This window comes from Capricornis sumatraensis, chromosome 2 (genome assembly GCF_032405125.1).
Source record: "Capricornis sumatraensis isolate serow.1 chromosome 2, serow.2, whole genome shotgun sequence".
Classification (NCBI taxonomy): domain Eukaryota; kingdom Metazoa; phylum Chordata; class Mammalia; order Artiodactyla; family Bovidae; genus Capricornis; species Capricornis sumatraensis.
The window spans coordinates 107,630,705-107,648,967 of NC_091070.1; the positions used below are offsets into that span (position 1 = coordinate 107,630,705).

General features: G+C 37.8%; 1 protein-coding gene across 1 annotated transcript in view; it reads left to right on the forward strand.

Moving 5' to 3' along the window:
* The window catches only part of RGS5 (regulator of G protein signaling 5), a 52,425-nt gene extending 37,256 nt beyond the window's left edge, over positions 1–15,169 (forward strand). Inside the window, exons 3-5 of the mRNA XM_068965758.1 lie at positions 945–1,006; positions 10,501–10,667; positions 15,008–15,169. Of these exons, the coding sequence (XP_068821859.1) occupies positions 945–1,006; positions 10,501–10,667; positions 15,008–15,169 (391 nt within the window). The remainder of the gene's footprint in view (positions 1–944; positions 1,007–10,500; positions 10,668–15,007) is intronic.
* Positions 15,170–18,263: the final 3,094 nt, after the last annotated feature.

Here is an 18,263-nt window from a genome sequence, read left to right on the forward strand (position 1 = left end):
ACCACATCCCCTGGCTAGGGATCAAACTGCATTCCCTGCACTGGAAGCCCAGAGTCTTAACCACTGGACCACCAGAGAAGTACCCCCCACATTTTTTTTTAATTCCAGATTTTTTTCAATGTAGACCTGGTATGGTACTATTCCCACCAGGAGGCAGCTTCACACCTTGCATCTTCCATCAGCCCCAATGAGATGGCAATCGGCTGTCAATGTGAAAGAAATGCTCTTTGAGTGACCTCAGGCTAAGGCTGAGCCTCATGGGTCCCTGGTTATACATATGCAGTACAAACTTCTTCCTAAATGCATGCTTTAGTTTGTACCGATGATTTGTTTGTATTATTTGAGATTCGGTTTTATCTATTTTTTATTGGATTCTAAAATCTTGGTTGTCAGCATATAATCTCCCACTGGGAGTTCTGTAGCTTTAATAAGCAGATTTCCTTGTAAGCCAGGGAGAAAAGGCATGTGTGAAATGAATAAATCCTGCAATGATCAGAAAAAAGTGCTCTCTGTGGATTAAATTGGTGTTTAAAGTTTAGCCCTGATGAAGCAGGGAACATGAGTTCAAGACCCACAGTAGGAAAACTGGATTTTATTCAGTTACATTTGGAAAGAAAAGACCACAATTAGAGACACTGTCATGGGATACCCAAGAATATCAAGACACAGCTTCATGACAAATACACTCTGATTTTGAAAAGCGACAACCCTCACCAAATTGTTCAACAAAGATGAAAATGTGCAAGATAGATATAGGAAATCAAACCCAGCTCATCAAACTCACTTGATCAGAATAAAACAACTGTAACTCTCTTTTTCTGAGCATGTCATCAACTATAATATTTCAAAGAAAAGCAGGTCCAAGTCATTGTTGGTGTATGTGGTTAACTTTCTTCTAATGCAACTTTTTCTGTCTCCTTTTTCTTTCCTAATGCTTAATTTAGACCCTCGCTGGACGAGGCCCTGCAGTGGCGTGATTCCCTGGACAAGCTCCTGCAGAACAATTGTAAGTTAGGGGAAAAAAGAACTACCATAAATTTGAATTATTTTATTAAAGGTCAGGGGAAAGAGCCCCAAAATAGGGCAGCTTTAGGTTGCCAGTGCCTTCTCAAATTTTGATATTTCTTCAACTTTGCAAGGATGTCAAGGGAGTATGATTATCTAGCTCACTTTAGGACAATGTGAAAATGAGTTGTCTGGCTCGCTCCTGAGTACAAGTTGTATTCCCATCTGTCCTGCTTACTTGAATGAGCAGAGCTAGTAGTTTGACCTCTGTTTGTCTTAATTTTTTTATTAGTAAAATAGAGACACTGCATCTTCCAGCTTGGCCTCATAATGGCTTGATATGGATTGGGTGTATCCGTGTACATATCACTAAACTCTGAGGCATGGGTTGGGTGGTATTTCAAATTGCTATTAATTGCTTTTGTAACCAGCCACAGGCTGTTAACCTCTCGAACCTTATTTTCCTCTTCTGGCAGCATGACTTTTATATCTTCATTCAAGACATGACAAAAGTGAAAGCAAGAACTCCTCTCCAAGCTAATACCAATACACCTGAGCACTATTTGCCTTTTCCCAATCCAAAATCCCTACTGACTCCAAAGGTCTGAAGTATCAAGCTTAAATTTCTAGTTCTTAAAATTATCCATAGTAACTATTATTGCTTGTCTGCAGGCAAACTGAACTGTTCTCCCCTCCATTTCTATGTGTCATCCCTTTGACTAGAATATTTTGTATTCATATCTCTATTAGTTGAAATTCTCTCCCACTAGAGCCAATCTAAATACTAAATGCCTAGTTTTCCTTGACCATCCAGAATGACTGATGCTCCCTCTGAGTTTCCAGAGCAGTTTGTTTGCACATTTTTCAGCCACTTGTTATTCACTGCATCATGCTCTGATCACAGCATCTTCCTCCTATAACAGATTATAAACTCATTGACAGCCAGGAGTTAGTCTTTTTCATGTGGATAATTTCACAACAGGAAGTGCACGGTAATGCAAAAATGTTGAATCATTCTCCCTAAAAATAGTATTTATGTAAATTATCTAACTCACATTTTTCCATTTTCACTATAAAAACTTTGTTCCATGCTTTGCGAAAATAAGGATTTAAAAAATATTTCCCACAGGACCATCAAGATTCATAGACATAGAATAGGTGGCAAAGAATGTATGATGAAATGTATACAAACAACATTTTTTGTCTTGTTTTTGGTGAGGTCATCTTCTGTTTACCTGTGATAGAATCAGTATCTAATATCTGGAAGCAGAACACCAAAGTCATTAATTTGAAACTTTCTCAATATTATCAACTTTTGATTTTCTTTTAAAAAAAGTTTATTGAAGTATAGTTGATTTATAATTTTGTGTTACTGCTGTACTACAAAGTGATTCAGTTACTTGATTTTCTTTTTATTTCTTATGCTAAACAGAATACTCAGCCCTGATGCATATAGTGTTCAACAAATGTTTATTGAATAACTGGGTTAATGAATGACTTCATTATCCTTCTTGGCCACAGAAATTTCATAAAGTCAACTAGGAGAAAAATATTTATGTTTATCATAAATATTTATGTGTTACCTGCGGTTTTAGGGCCAATACCTGACAAATGAATTATGCATACCCTGGGTACAGGTATTTATTGCTACTATCAATAAACAAAATTAGAAGAACTGGAGTCATGTTTTTAAAGCTATTAAGGAGAAAGATATAAATTTATATGCCCATTCACAATCCTTTTCAATCACACTAATCCTTAGGGCTACATGTTTTTATGTTTCAGGCTTTTAGGAGATAGAGAACTATTAGAATGAATTAAGCCAGAGGCACTTAGTGTTAATACTTAGCATTTTGGGACTGAAGTTTTTCAGCTTGCAAATAGTTGATTTCCATGGTGTGAGCTTGAGATCCAATATTCTTGCAGTAATATTTTTTGCTTCTTAAAGGAGAAATATGTATATACATATATATGTATGTGCAAATATATAATATTCACATTTTATTTAATTAGATATAATATTTTAAAATTATCTGTATTATATATGTGTCTTGAGTATATATGTGTGTGTATAATCTTAAGTTCCACATCATTATCTTCTTAAGTAATTAATACTTTTAAGATTTGGACAATTTCCCCAAGTAATAATTAGGAAAACATTTGATAACTGTTCCAGTCAAAAGTCTTTCCTTGAAAGGGTATTTATCCATTCAAACCAGCACAAATAATAAAAAGCGTTTCTGGTATGGATACAGAGATATCACAGGAATGGAAAAGAGCCTGAGCCTACAGGAGCTGGTGCCCCGGGCGCGCAGGACAGCCTCCCCCTCCCCGCCTCCATTTCTCTCTCCCTCCCGGCCTCCATTTCTCTCTCCCCGCCTCCCTTTCTCTCTCTTGTGTTTCTGTCTCCATCTTCCTTTCTGTCTTTCCATTTTCCCGTCGATCTCTGCTTCTATGACACTATCTCTCTTGCCCCTTTGTCTCTGCTTCTCTCTATTTCTAAAGAAGGACCAGTGAAATGATAGGCGTGCCCAAGTAATTCTACCCCAACAACATCAACCTAAAAGAAACAATTTTTGACATATTTCCCCACACACTAACTTTCATGCATTGTGAATAACTAAGCCAAATTTTGGCAACTCAGTTCTTATGAGATATTCTTTGAATCTGCAAAAACTAATGGTCTATAACCAGAACTATTATGGTTCTGACATTAGCTATGATTGGTTCAGAATAGGTAGTAAAGAAAGATACATTTGAAAAACACGCACTAGAAACATCATGATTCCTTCTTGCATGTTTGTTTGATAAATTAAGTCATTTAACCTCAGAGAGTGTCACGTTTGTTGACTTATGAGGAACATTTGACATTCACTTGTGCAAATATAGGATATTGATTCTCATCATTGATACAGTCCCTCAAGCCTTCCTTAAATCCATGTTTTACTAAAATTTTTTTGAGTGAAAATGAAATCAGTTGGTACCAAACCTTTAAAAAAATAAGACCGTTAAGCTGCTACTCAATCTTTTCCATAAGGTTATTTCTTTTTTCTTTAAGAAAATATTCTTTATTGATATATAATTGATTTACAATACTGTGTTGTATACAGAATAATTATTTATTTTTTTACCGATTATATTAAGCCTATTAAAACCTAATAGGTCATACCTAATAACCTATTCAAAATCTTTTTTAATTGCCCAGTATATTTGACTCTGTTCTGAAAAAACACCAATTTCTTATGTTTTCGTCTTCAGTTTTATATACAGAACCATCTGTTTTCTTTTTGAAGGTCCATGGGGCACATAACTGATACACTGCTTTTTAAATACAAAAACAGATTGCATGTGGGAGTTTAAAATGAGACAGTGACATTAAACTCTTCCATGTGACTATTTTTAAGAGCAGAGGAAGAATGAAACATAACCCAGTAGCCACACAAGTTTTTTTTCCACTGAGCATTTTCATTTTTTAAAATTTAATTTAATTGGAGGTTAATTAGTTTACAATATTGTATTGGTTTTGCCATACATCATCATGAATCCACCACAGGTATACACGTGTTCCCCATCCTGAACCCCCCTCCCCCTCCCTCCCCGTACCATCCCTCTGGGTTGTCCCAGTGCACCAGTTTTTATGTGAAACTCTTTGCCCCAGGAATTCCAAAAGGTCAGAACATTTTCTTGAAACATCTTTGAGATTTGGACTCTTGCACGGGGAATGGAATAGCCTGGATCTGGGCTCCTCTTTTTGTTTCTGTCTTTGCATTCTCCTCTACTTCTCTTCTTTGATTTCCAATTTTCTCCCTTCTTTTGCCTGGCTGTTCTTTATCATCATCTTACTCACTGGTAGTCACAACTTTCTTTAAAGCAATAGTTATAAAAAAGCAATAGCTTACATTTATTATTCATCATGTGCCAGTCACTGTTCTATACATTTTGCATATACTAGGTTATCTAATGATTTCAATAATTTTAGCACTTAGATATGCAAACAATTTGTATTTTTCAGAAAAAGCAACTGAGACAGAGAGAGTTTAGGTAACTTGCCCATGAAATAAAATACTGCAGTAATAGCAAAATCAGCAAATTTATTTTTCCTTAATGTTTGTGCTCTTCAGTTTTGAGACATAGGAGGAAATTTTTATCTCAGGGAGTCTTATTTTATTCAATTTGAACCTTTATTAAATATTAGATCCACAGATTTACACTAAGAGGTGGGATGCTTTTGAAAGAGGGGCAAAGATAAATGAAACTCCAACCTTGAACTCAGATAATCAACAGCATCCTGGGAGAAAGAGTTATAGTAGCAAATAATCCCATTGTGGGGGCGGGGTGGGGGAAGTGATCACTTCTCTTATGTGAATCCAGGAAATGGATTCAATACACTGGAAATTTATTTTCTGAGCTCATTCCTTGTCTAGGATGTTTTGGTAATGTGGTAAATGTTATTGCTGTAGCATCCTGGAATGTATCCTCAGGTCATAAATAACAATGTTTTGGAGGACTAGAGTTTTAGCTCTACCTTTTTCAAAGATGTGGAAAGCGTGATTCAGAATGCCTGAATCACTATGTTATGGGGACATGAGGCTAATGAGAGCTAATTTGCCCTACACTTGTGCTGTGAAGTTATTGCTTCCTCTGCAGTCTTAGACCTGACAGTATGGGAGCTCATAAGACTTCATTCCTATCATTATTTCCCAGCAGCTAGAAAGTGCCTGGGAATTTTTTCATTTCAGCAGAGACTAACTTGCTGCTGCTGCTGCTGCTGCTGCTAAGTCGCTTCAGTCGTGTCCAACTCTGTGCGACCCCATAGATGGCAGCCCACCAGGCTCTGCCGTCCCTGGGATTCTCCAGGCAAGAAGACTGGAGTGGGTTGCCATTTCCTTCTCCAATGCATGAAAGTGAAAAGTGAAAGTGAAGTCACTGAGTCATGCCTAACTCTCAGCGACCCCATGGACTGCAGCCCACCAGGCTCCTCCATCCATGGGATTTTCCAGGCAAGAGTACTGGAGTGGGGTGCCATTGCCTTCTCTGAGAGACTAACTGACACCTTTTGTTTAAGAAACAATAAAAACTTGAAGGATGACAGAGAGAGAACTCAGTCTTTATTTTTTCTTTCAGCATGTACTATTGATTCCTGTGTCACTAAATGATAACATATCAGTTCAGTTCATTCAGTTCAGTCGCTCAGTTGTGTGCGACTCTTTGCCACCCCATAGACTGCAGCACAATAGGCTTCCCTGTTCATCACTAACTCAAACTCATGTCCATCGAGTTGGTGATGCCATCCAACCATTTCCTCCTCTGTTGTCCCCTCCTCGTCCTGCCTTCAATCTTTCCCAGCATCAGGGTCTTTTCCAATGAGTTAGTTCTTTGCATCAGGTCGGCAAAGTATTGGAGTTTCAGCTTCAGCATCAGTTTTTCCAGTGAATAGGACTGATTTCCTTTAGGATGGACTGGCTGGATATCTTTGCAGTCCAAGGGACTTTCAAGCGTCTTCTCCAACACCACAGTTCAAAACCATCAGTTCTTCGGCACTCAGCTTTCTTTATAGTCCAACTCTCACATCCATACACAACTACCGGAAAAACCATAGCTTTGACTAGACGGACCTTTGCTGGCAAAGTAATGTCGCTGCTTTTTAACATTGTGTCTATGTTGGTCATAACTTTTCTTCCAAGGAGCAAGCGTCTTTTAATTTCATGGCTGCAGTCACCATCTGCAGTGAGTTTGGAGCCCCCAAAATAAAGTCTGTCACTATTTCCATTGTTTCCCCATCTATTTGCCATGAAGTGATGTGACCGGATGCCATGATCTAGTTTTCTGAATGTTGAGGGTTTTTTTTTTCTTTTCTTTTCCTTTTTATTTTAATTGGAGGTTAATTACTTTACAATATTATATTGGTTTTGCCATACATCAATATGAATTTGCCACAGGCATATAAGAGTTCCCCATCCTGAACCCTGAAAGAAAAACACCAATACAGTATACTAATGCATATATATGAAATTTAGAAAGATGGTAACTATAACTCTGTATGCGAGACAGCAAAAGAGACACAGATGTATAGAACAGGCTTTTGAATGTTGAGTTTTAAGCCCACTTTTTCACTCTCCTCTTTCACTTTCATCAAGAGGCTCTTTAGTTCTTCACTTTCTGCCATAGTGTTGGTGTCATATGCATATCTGAGGTTATTGATATTTCTCCTGGCAATCTTGATTCCAGCTTGGGCTTCATCCAGCCCAACATTTCTCATGATGTGCTCTGCATATAATTTAAATAAGCAAAGTGACAATATACAGCCTTGACATACTCCTTTTCTGATTTGGAACCAGTCTGTTGTTCCATGTCCAGTTCTAACTGTTGCTTCTTGACCTGCAAACAGATTTCTCAAGAGGCAGGTCAGGTGGTCTGATATTCCCATCGCTTTCAGAATTTTCCACAGTGTGTTGTGATCCATGCGGTGAAAGGCTTTAGTGTAGTCAATGAAGCAGAAGTAGATATATTTCTGAAACTCTTGCATTTTTGATGATCCAATGGATGTTGGCAATTGGATCACTGGTTCCTCTGCCTTTTTCTAAATCTGAACATCTGGAAGTTCATGGTTCATGTACTGTTGAAGCCTGGCTTGGAGAATTTTGAGCATTACTTTGCTAGGGTGTGAGATGAGTGCAATTGTGTGGTAGTTTGAGCATTCTTTGGCACTGCCTTTCTTTGGGATTGGAATGAAAACTGACCTTTTCCAGTCCTGTGGCCACTGCTGAGTTTTCCAAATTTGCTGGCATATTGAGTGAAGCACTTTCACAGCATCATCTTTTAGGATTTGAAATAGCTCAACTGGAATCCAGCACCTCCACTAGCTTTGTTCACAGTGATGCTTCCTAAGGCCCACTTGACTTCACATTCCAGGATGTCTGTCTCTAGGTGAGTTATCACACCATCATGGTTATTTGGGTCATGAAGATCTTTTTTGTAGAGGTTTTCTGTGTATTCTTGCCACCTTTTCTCAATATCTTCTGATTCTGTTAGGTCCATACCTTTTCTGTCCTTTATTTTCCCATCTTTGCATGAAATGTTCCCTTGGTATCTCTAATTTTCTTGAGGATATCTCTCGTCTTTCCCATTCTATTGTTTTCCTCTTTTCTTTACATTGATCACTGAGAAAGGCTTTCTTATCTCTCCTTGCTATTCTTTGGAACTCTGCATTCAGATGGGTATATCTTTCCTTTTCTCTTTGCCTTTCCCATCTTGTCTTTTCTCAGCTATTTGTAAGGCCTCCTTGGACAACCATTTTGCCTTTTTGCATTTCTTTTTCTTAGAGATAATCTTAATCACTGCCTCCTGTACAATGTTATGAACCTTCATCCATAGTTTTTCAGGCACTCTGTATCAGATCTGGTCTCTTGAATCTACTTGTCACTTCCACTGTATAATTATAAGGGATTTGATTTAGGTCATACCTGAAAGGCTTATGAAATCCCATAGTGCTGGAAATATGGGCAGGAGTGAGGGAAAATACATGTGATCTTATTCTGGTGAACATTATTAAGTGGTTTTAAAGCAATTCTTCTAGGTCGGTTATTAGAAAAAACTGTTCTTGATACCTACCATCACTCCCCAATGTATTTTTAGGTGTTGCTCCATTAAAAAAAAATGTTTTTATATTAAGTATAGGGAGAAGGGATTAAAATGCGAAGTTTCTTGTTTGGATCCAGAATTGTCAGTTACCCTAATCCAAGTTAATTATAATTTAGCAATCCTGTTTCTTTAAAATTGAGTTCAATTGCTGGGAACTGTGAGGGATATAAAGACAAAATGTATAGAAGAAAAATTGAAAAATGACAATGCTATATTTCTGGCTTAATTATGATATTTTGTGCATATTGTTTGAAATCGATGTACTGGGCAATGACTAATGAATGAAAATTAGAATCTATAAAAAGAAGTAGGGAGAAATATTCAAGAAGAATGGAAATAGAAATTAGGTCAAAGGAAATGAATTCAGTACATGACTATGTTCTCCAAGTAAAATAATAAATTGTAGAGGTGCCTTCTGATGAGGAACAAGTTAGAGGAAATGTAGACCTTGAGGTTCCAGTCAGTCCAGCCTTCAGCCTGGGAGGCAAACGCCAGGCCAGGCATGCCTGTAAATCTGATATAGTCTGTGGGGAACGAAAATTTTCTCTCCTTCCTTTAGAAGTCCACTTACCTTACATAATAAATGTGCATGGATTCTCTCAGTACATACAGATTTGTTAGAATTGGGGTTAAAAAAGTGTCTGTCTATCTATCAATTATCTATCTATATCTCTCTATCTAGCTAGATATATATATCTAACTGTCTATCTATATGTCAGCTTTAAAAGGAGGAAAACATTGAAGATATAAAATGATTTTTCCTTTGTTCCTCTTCATTGCTTTCCTAATTCCTGACCTTGCCTTCAACTTATCTACCACTTTGGAGCTTAGAGCTGCAGAACAAGGTTTGAAGAAAGAAAAAGAAAACAAAACGATCAGACCCAAGAATCTCTAATATGTATATTTGCATTTTATATATATATGTATGTATGTATATATGGGCTTCCCTGGTTGCTCAGACAGTAAAGAATCTGCCCTCAATGCAGGAGATATGGATTTACAAACTGAAACATATTCTACATGAGCAACAGTACTCTGAAAACAGAACCACAACAGTCATACTTACATTTAATTTAATATGTGTTAAAGACTGATGTTTCACTGATGGGTGTAGTAACTTTTCTACATGTGGGCCCCCTTCGTCAGGCCCCTATAACTCCTCCTTCAGATCTCCTGTCTCACTTTCTCATATAGGCCTTCTTTAAATGTAAAATCAGGTTAGAACCCTTTTTGTTACTCTTGCTGTCTTTCATATTGCTGTCTTTCATTGTGTATACATTTTTTGTGTATGTTTCATTTTCTTTTCTACCTTCCCAGAATCTTCACTGGGGCAGGTAGCATGTCCATTTTACTTACCATAATTCCTGGAACATAATATTTGCTCCAAAAATCAACTTTAGAAAGAAAAAAACTAAGTAGTTGATACATGAGAATAAACATTAATATTACTTACACTACCAAATCAAGTTTTAAGTGTATTTTTTTTCTTTTTGGTAACTGATAAGTATCCAGAATGGCATTAGTGCTCATAGTGTCCCTCAATGCTATGTACGGTTAAACTTTTATCACCCAAATGTAGACTGTCTGTATTTGAATCCCAGCTCTGCCACTTTCCAGCTGGTTAACTAAGAGAAAGTTACTTGATCTCTCTGACCTCATTTGTAAAATAGGATATATAGCAGCCTCTGTCTCTTAGGTTTGTAATGATTAACAAATGAGTTAACTTTAGTCAGGTTATCACACAAATAACAGAAATGTGTTATAAATAAACCTAGGCTACAACATGGGATATAGTGATAGACAGATGATAGACAGATAGAATACATTTCCTCAAATAACCTTTTTCCTTGCCAGATGGACTTGCCAGCTTCAAAAGTTTCCTGAAGTCTGAATTCAGTGAGGAGAATCTTGAGTTCTGGATGGCCTGTGAAGATTACAAGAAAATCAAGTCCCCTGTCAAGATGGCTGAGACGGCAAAGAAAATTTATGAAGAATTCATCCAAGCAGAGGCTCCTAAAGAGGTTGGTCCTGATTGGAAGGTGGGTGAGAGTGGTCAATGGGGGTCAGCTCAACTACTTTCCAGGAAGGATTTCCATCTGCAATACAGTTTGCAGCTAAAGGTTATTCCTATTTGAAAGTGGGCCACCTTTCTTAAACACCTACTGAATGCAAAGGGAAAGCAATACAATCAAGCAGATGTGAACTTGAAGTCTGTTTAGCTCACTTTCTAAGCAGTATGGGTCTCTCTTCAGTAGCATGTAATCATAAATGAGGATAATACAGGTTGTATGATCTTGGGTGAAGTACTCAGTCTCTCTGAACTTAGTTTCTTTTTGGGGGAAAATGAGGATAATGACTGTTTTGCAGGATTGGTGTGAGGATGAAATTAAACAGTGGATGTGAGAATACATATCTCAGCATTTGAACAAATTAATGTCTGATGAATGTTTCTATCACTTCACCTTTTCCCCTTCCCCCTTTCCTCCTTCCTTTTTTTTTTTTTTTTTTTTTTGTGTGTGTGTGTGTGTGTGAAAATTCTCTCTTTTCCAACCCACTCTCTGCCACCCCCTGGTCTCCGCTAAGGCTTTTTCATTTACTCTCTGATCTGGACAAGGTTTCTACTCATGAAAACCAAATGATCCCATGGTAACCATGCTACAGATGTTGGAGAACAATATAATATTAATTAACTGTTAAAGATGTGTGTTGATTTCAAAGAGGCGTTAGGGCACTTTATCTGCCCTTTCCTATTTGTGAAACTGAATTGAAAAGATTTTTTGTAGAATTCAGGATGGCCTCAGCAAGACCCTTCATCATGTTTTGATCAGGTCACTGATTCCACATTGCACACTGAAATCCAATCTGGACATCAAAAATTTCATCAAAATTTGGGGTCAGGTACCGAGGTGATCTGAGCAAACCCTCTAGGCAGGCAGTAATTAACTTAAGATGATTTGAGAGAGGGAAACCCTAATATCTTTTTTCTCTCACAAGTGTACTAGATTCTTGAGGTTCTATCATTTGATATTTATTCTTTTGGTAATGCATTACTCATCACTGATCCTTTTTAAAGGGCAACTTTATCTGAATGGATTATTACAATCTAATAATCAAATTAGATTATATACTTAATGCCAACACATGAGCCGCCTCCATGACATAGGAGGTGGAGGTGAGGAGCAAAGAGTATAGAGTACGACAGGTCAAGGTGGAAAAGTGAGAATCCTAGCATGCACCTGCGTTTAGTCTTGCTGTGGGAATTATTTTGGAATCCTCCCTAGATCCCCTCTTCTACTCCTCAGTCTCCCAGCCCATGCATAGTTATTGGCTTTCCCCTACTTCTGATGCCATTTGAGCTGGCCTGTTCTGTCAGCATGGAATCTCTATTTGTGATGTTACCAAGGACATTAATGTACTGTTAGTATTAAATTTGACACAATTTCCTGACTGACTGATTTCCCATTTCCAACCTGTCTTCTTACCACCTTCATTCCTCTTCACAGAAGCCTAGGATTTGAACATATGCAAATAATGGAGACCCATCCAGGCTATTGCTAGCTGCTCTGAGCTCTAGGAAAACATTGTTCTCAAAGTTCCTTACTAGAACACTCCTGGGTATCATGAAAATATGAGAAATTAAGAATAGAGTTTCAAAATAAATAAAACCCTTGCTGAGTTACTAGAACACACAAATGATAGCCTTCATTATAAGGACCTTTGGGCTCTAATTAAAACAGCTTTGGCCTCCAGTCTCTGACTTGAGCATCAGAGGGATGTAAATCCCACTCCTGTTACATAATAAACACTCTGTGAATGTTTGTGAGATGAATGGATGCAGGTATACCAACTCCAGACCTTTCTTGATGTATGACTTTGGGCAAGTTTCTAACTAAAGCTTTCTAATTCTCAATTCTCTTTAATTGTAATAATTTCATGTATGTGTGTGGTGTGTGTATATATACCTAGAGGATGTTTAATAAATTGTAGCTATTGTTTTAAAAGTTAGCTTGCATTTTGACAAAAATTTATGATTTCACTTTTAAAAACGTGTTTTTATTTATTTACTTATTTGTTACCATTTATTTTTGGTTGCTCTGGGTCTTCATTGCTGTGTGTGGGCTTTCCCTAGTTGTGACAAGCAGGGGCTACTCTTCCTTGCAGTGCATTGCGATAGCTTCTCTTGTTGTAGAGCACTCGCTCTTGGCGCAGACTTCAGTAATTGAAGCGCACAGGCTCAGTAGTTGAGCTTTGCAGGCTCTAGAGTACAGGCTCCATTGTTGTGGTGCGTGGTCTTAGCTGCTCCGCTGCATATAGAATCTTCCCATACCAGGGACTGAACCTGTGTCTCCTGCATTAGCAGGCAGATTCTTATCCACTGTACCACCAGGGAAGGCCTAGTATTTCATTTTGATGAATACCAGAATGACCTGTATAACAAGTTTACCCAGGCAAATAGTAATCTAAATTTTCTTTATCTGAATATTCACTTCAGCTCTTTAATATCAGGAACTGAAGGAGAAATACAGTGATAAAAAATTGGAAGTAAGATTTAAAAATGAGAACTTACCCTGTGTAGTTCGATAAACAGATAATTTATATACTAAAAATTGTCATGTCCATATCTTAATAAAAATTTTTTTCTTTGTTCAGTATTGTACAGATGAGTATATATCAAAAAGATTCATTAGAGGAGCTCATGCACATAAAAATAGTAAGAAAAAATAGTTGTTATTTGCTCTTTATGTGTTAGAGAGGTTAAAATATGTATCACTTCTTTTAAAAACATATCAATTCTTTAAAAAGTAGGATTAGTAGATAGCTTTATAATTGTTCAAAATTTTATAATTTTTAGTTTTAAAATTTTTCAACTATTTTGAATAAGTCTGGCTGCTCATCTAGTTCAGTATATATTTAAGAGAAGGAAGAAGTATTGCTTTAGTGTGGCAGGAAGAATAACAGACTGTTCCTCACTAGCTGTTTGTAGGTATGTAAATTGACCTCTTTGGATCTTGGAGTCTTCACCGATGAAGACAGACATCTGACTACCTCACCTTTGAGGCCATTTCCAGCGCAGTCTGTGAAGTCTTCCACCATTCCTGCATAAAACACACAGGTTGCTCTCACCTGTGGAAAGCACGTCATAGCCTCAACTCACTTCGTCCTGGACCTTCAATCACAGTCACTCCTGTCTGTTCTGGCCTGGCTGTCCCCAGTCATGCCTTTGTCCCTGACTCTGACCTAAAGACACTCCATAATTATTTGAGCACAAATAGCTTTTCTCAGTATCAAGAAACTTTAGCAGCCCAGGAGAGACCACTTCCTAATGTTTCAGTTCAGAACCATTGGTTGATTTGGGTTTTGTTTCTTTCTTCTTTACACTGAGGTACAAGAGTCATTGGAATAACAACGTGATAAACAAAGACTTCTGTCAAATCATTCTCAGGCAAGCCCAGGTAGGCTGTGCATTGCACAAGCCCAGGGGACCATTCACATGGACCCTAACATGAATGATGTCCCTGGGAGTGACACAGTGTAGAATGGCCCTGCATTCAGGCCAGATAAGCCGTGATGCCTCCCAACACTCCAGTCTCCTGGGTAAAAGCAACATTGCTGGGCTTTTGAATCTTCTATCTACCCCTTATGATTTTGGGCAAATCACTTTAACTCTTCTGCTCCTCAGTTGTAAAATGTGGATGTCAGTATTGCCTCTCAGAGTTGTAAGATTCAAGGAGTTCACAGCACAGTGCTGGTGAAAGTAAAGTTCTCAGCACTCAATAAATGTCAGTTGCTATTGTTATGAATGTTGTGCTAAAACCACCGTGTCTTTGTTTGTTTCAGGAAAAAACCAAGTTTACTTATTCTTCTAGAGACACGCATAAAGTCTTGGATCCCTGATCAGAATTTCTCTCTCTTCATTCTCCCCATTAGAGGTGAAACCAAATGCTGTGGTAGGAAGACTATGGGATTAGGCATCAGGATACCTAGATTCAAATTCCGAGTCTCTGCCTTCAAATACACTTATTAGCTCTGTGATCTTGAAGTCCCTGTCTATCTGCCTTTTGCTTAGAAAAGGAAAAACTCACTTTTTAGGGTTATTGAGAAGCTTATATGAGGTCTGCCTGAATCAGTTGTTTATTTCTAACACTGGGTGCCTAATATTGGTTAGATCGTAATCTGAGTCATGCATTTGTTGAAGCACCAGTTGCCTTACCCTACTGTATATAAAATAGAAGTGATAAGCTATTCTAATTTCCTATGCCTCTCTTCCCCTCATGTGTTATGTGAGAAACACTTTACTCCCTACCCCTCCTCAAATCCCACAACCTGGGCTGACTCAGTGACCCTGTTTTCTGGCTCACAGGTGAATATTGATCACTTCACGAAGGAAATCACAGTGAAGAATTTGGTGGAGCCTTCCCCAAGTAGCTTTGACGTGGCCCAGAAAAGAATCCATGCTCTGATGGAGAAGGATTCGCTGCCTCGCTTTGTGCGCTCTGAATTTTATCAAGAGTTCATCAAGTAGCAATGCAGTCAGGCTGTGAGAATCATCCTGAGAGTTATTTCATCCATAATCACCCTGCACTTTCCAGCAACCCACATATCTTCCTGTAGCAGCTTGCTCAAAGATTCTGAGATGGAAAACCCCAGGGAGGGTTGCTTACTCTTTTGCCCACATTGTTTTGGAAGATTATCTATTGACCCAATGTCTTCCTTTTCCAGTGTCCTCTTCCTGCCCCCATTCTCAATTAAGCTCTACTCTTGTAGGTTGTTGTGAAACTCAGTCAGAACAACAGAAAAACTCTACTTAGGGAAATATAAAGCAGAAATATGATATCATTGAATGCGACTTCACTTGGCAATGGATTGCCATCTAAATTAGGATGAAAATATAATATGGATGTGGAAAAACCAATTTCAAGTGAGATTAATTGATCTCATTTGTTGTTTTAATTCTGATCCAGGGAGGCCACTCATTATTCTCTGAATTTGGTTAGTAAAATGTGGGAAGCATTTTATGAGGCAACCACTATTTGAGTTTTTAAGCAAATACATTGTTCAAAACATTGGTCTTCCTCTGAGACCATCTTTGTGTTAACTAGAGATTATAAACAAGAGATACAGCCAAGGATGTATTGTGTTTATATAAAATCAATCTGAACACAATCCATGGGGCTTCTTATAATTCCCTCAGACCTTCCCACACATAAAGTTACCAAATTCTGTATTAAATCAGTAACCTGAGATTGACATGGATTACTTTATAAATGTATCTATGTAGGCCCAAGGTTTCCATTTTCAAATTAGTTAAAATTTGTGTGAGTGCAAAATTCCAAAATTGCCAACTCCAACCATGTAAAACAAAAACATGCTGCTCATTGCCATGGTCTTCCTTCTCAATATCAAGAGGGCTGTATACTACAATGGAGAAATCTTGTCAAACCTAAAAGGGGTAGTTGTCCTATGGTGCCATCAGTTTGTTAAGCACATGATGATTATCTTCAAAATAGCAAATTATCTTCAGAAAACTTGACTAAATGCAGAGACTTTCTGAGTGAGATAGAGTTTTACTGTACCCTGCATTTTGCAAAATGATCTGATCTTCTAGCAACTGCTCATTCCCCTCCTTATTTTGCTCACCATACTAATGAATTGTATTATAGTCAAAACACACATTTATACCCCTAACATGCCTTACACAAAGCCAATTTTTAGTAGGTTTAAACTTTGCATGCTGTATTTGATTATGATAAGTCTTACTAGCATTTTTATTATCTTTAGTAGATTTGATTAAGCAATACATAGTCTAGTAATAAAGAGACCAACTGTGTGCGAGGGTAACCAAATGAGGATACTGAGTTAACTAAAAAAATGATTTTTAAGGGATTAGTAAACATCTTAAATGTTTAAGTAGGAGATTACATTGTTTAGTCTTCTATTTCCTCCTTTTGTTTCCTTCTTTCATTTACAAACTCCTAGTTTCACATGTCTGTAACCTATTAATTCAGTTATTCCCTAAGAATATTGAAAGTGAAGCAAAAATATGACTGTATTCTTTGAGTAAACACTGACTACATTTGTTGGGTTTTTCTTATTTTTGTTATTTCAAAGACTAATGTGCCCTTTCTGAATACTTGCCATTTCAAACTCTGAAAATGGGTTGGAGTGACTGGGTCTAGTGCCAACAGTTGCTAGTCTGGTATGAGTTCATTCATATTTGTCAATATTGCTCACTTTAAAGAAACTCCATTGTCAAGAGGTTGACAGGCCAGGTCAACACTGTGAGCACGAAAGATAAGTTCTCACCATGTCTATTTGTGTAGGAGTGACAAGCAACTCATAACAAGAATTCCCAGCACAACCTTTCTCAGCATCTGTCTATGCTGCCCCAAATGGGTATAAAATCACCAATCCTATACTTGCTCAAGCAGCTAGAAAATTTAAGAACCAAAGAATCTAGGTGAGTTGTTTTTTCTGAATGCTAAAACATTTTTAAGAAAAATTTTCATGTCATTAAAATTTCAAATATTTTATTCATATTATTTGAAATAACCGAATGTTTACAAATACCCAAAGAATTGACCGAGACTAGAAAGTTCACCAAGATGGTTGATGTTACAAACACTCAAGCTTACCATATTCACAAATTGACTGCACATCCTATGTAAGTGGGTAGACTTGTCAGTGGAGGATAAAAAGGGCCTTCGCCTTTTTATAAGCTGAAAACACAGGAGGCAGAAAAAGCAGGCTAAGCACCAGGAGGGCAGAGCTGTGAAGGCTACAAGAGGCACAAATGCCTTGCAGTCAACTGGTGACATGGAATATATATGTAAACAGGATTTTAAACTTAAAGCAGTATGAACACACACATTAGACACTCTTCTAAGTAAAAAATTAAAAGGAGTATAAATATCACAGCCCCAAATGAAGAAGCAAACATATAAACATTGCCCTAGAAAGTTCTTTGGCATATTTTGAGTGTTTTTAAACTCAGAAGAGAAAAACCTGAGCTACCAAAAATTTCCATGGTAAACAAAATAGCGTTCTTTTAAATTTTGGGAAGTTGGGAAAACTAGGGAGAGCTTTTCAGGAAAAGAATGTGTAATGTCCGTTTATCACTCCCTTTCCCTCCTCCCCTTTCTCCGCAATCTCCCTTGAGTAAATTGCCCGGTGAAGTATGAAGCTCAGCGGAGGAGCCCTTGGCGCTGATGTGTTCCTCCCTTGAGAAAATGTAACACAGTCCTGTGTAGATCTGGGATGTAGCGAGGTGGTCAATGGGAACAGGAGTACAAGGTTCTCATCCTTGAGAGAAACCCAAGATTAGGGAGTCCAGGAAACCGCCATGCCCTGTCTCTCTGCTTGTGTTTGATATAGTTTGAGCTTGGCCTCAGATGAGTATCCAAATTTGACCGGAACAAAAAGGAAGATTATCTATTCTAGAGTAAGTTAGGAGGCTGTGTTCCATGTTTAGCTGCTAAAGCAGTGCTTGTTCATATGAGCAACCACCACCAACACACACACACACACACACACACACACACACACACACACACACACCTTCTGAAATGTAAAACTGATGTGTTTCAGTAATTTTGCTTTCAAATCAGTAGAAGCAAATT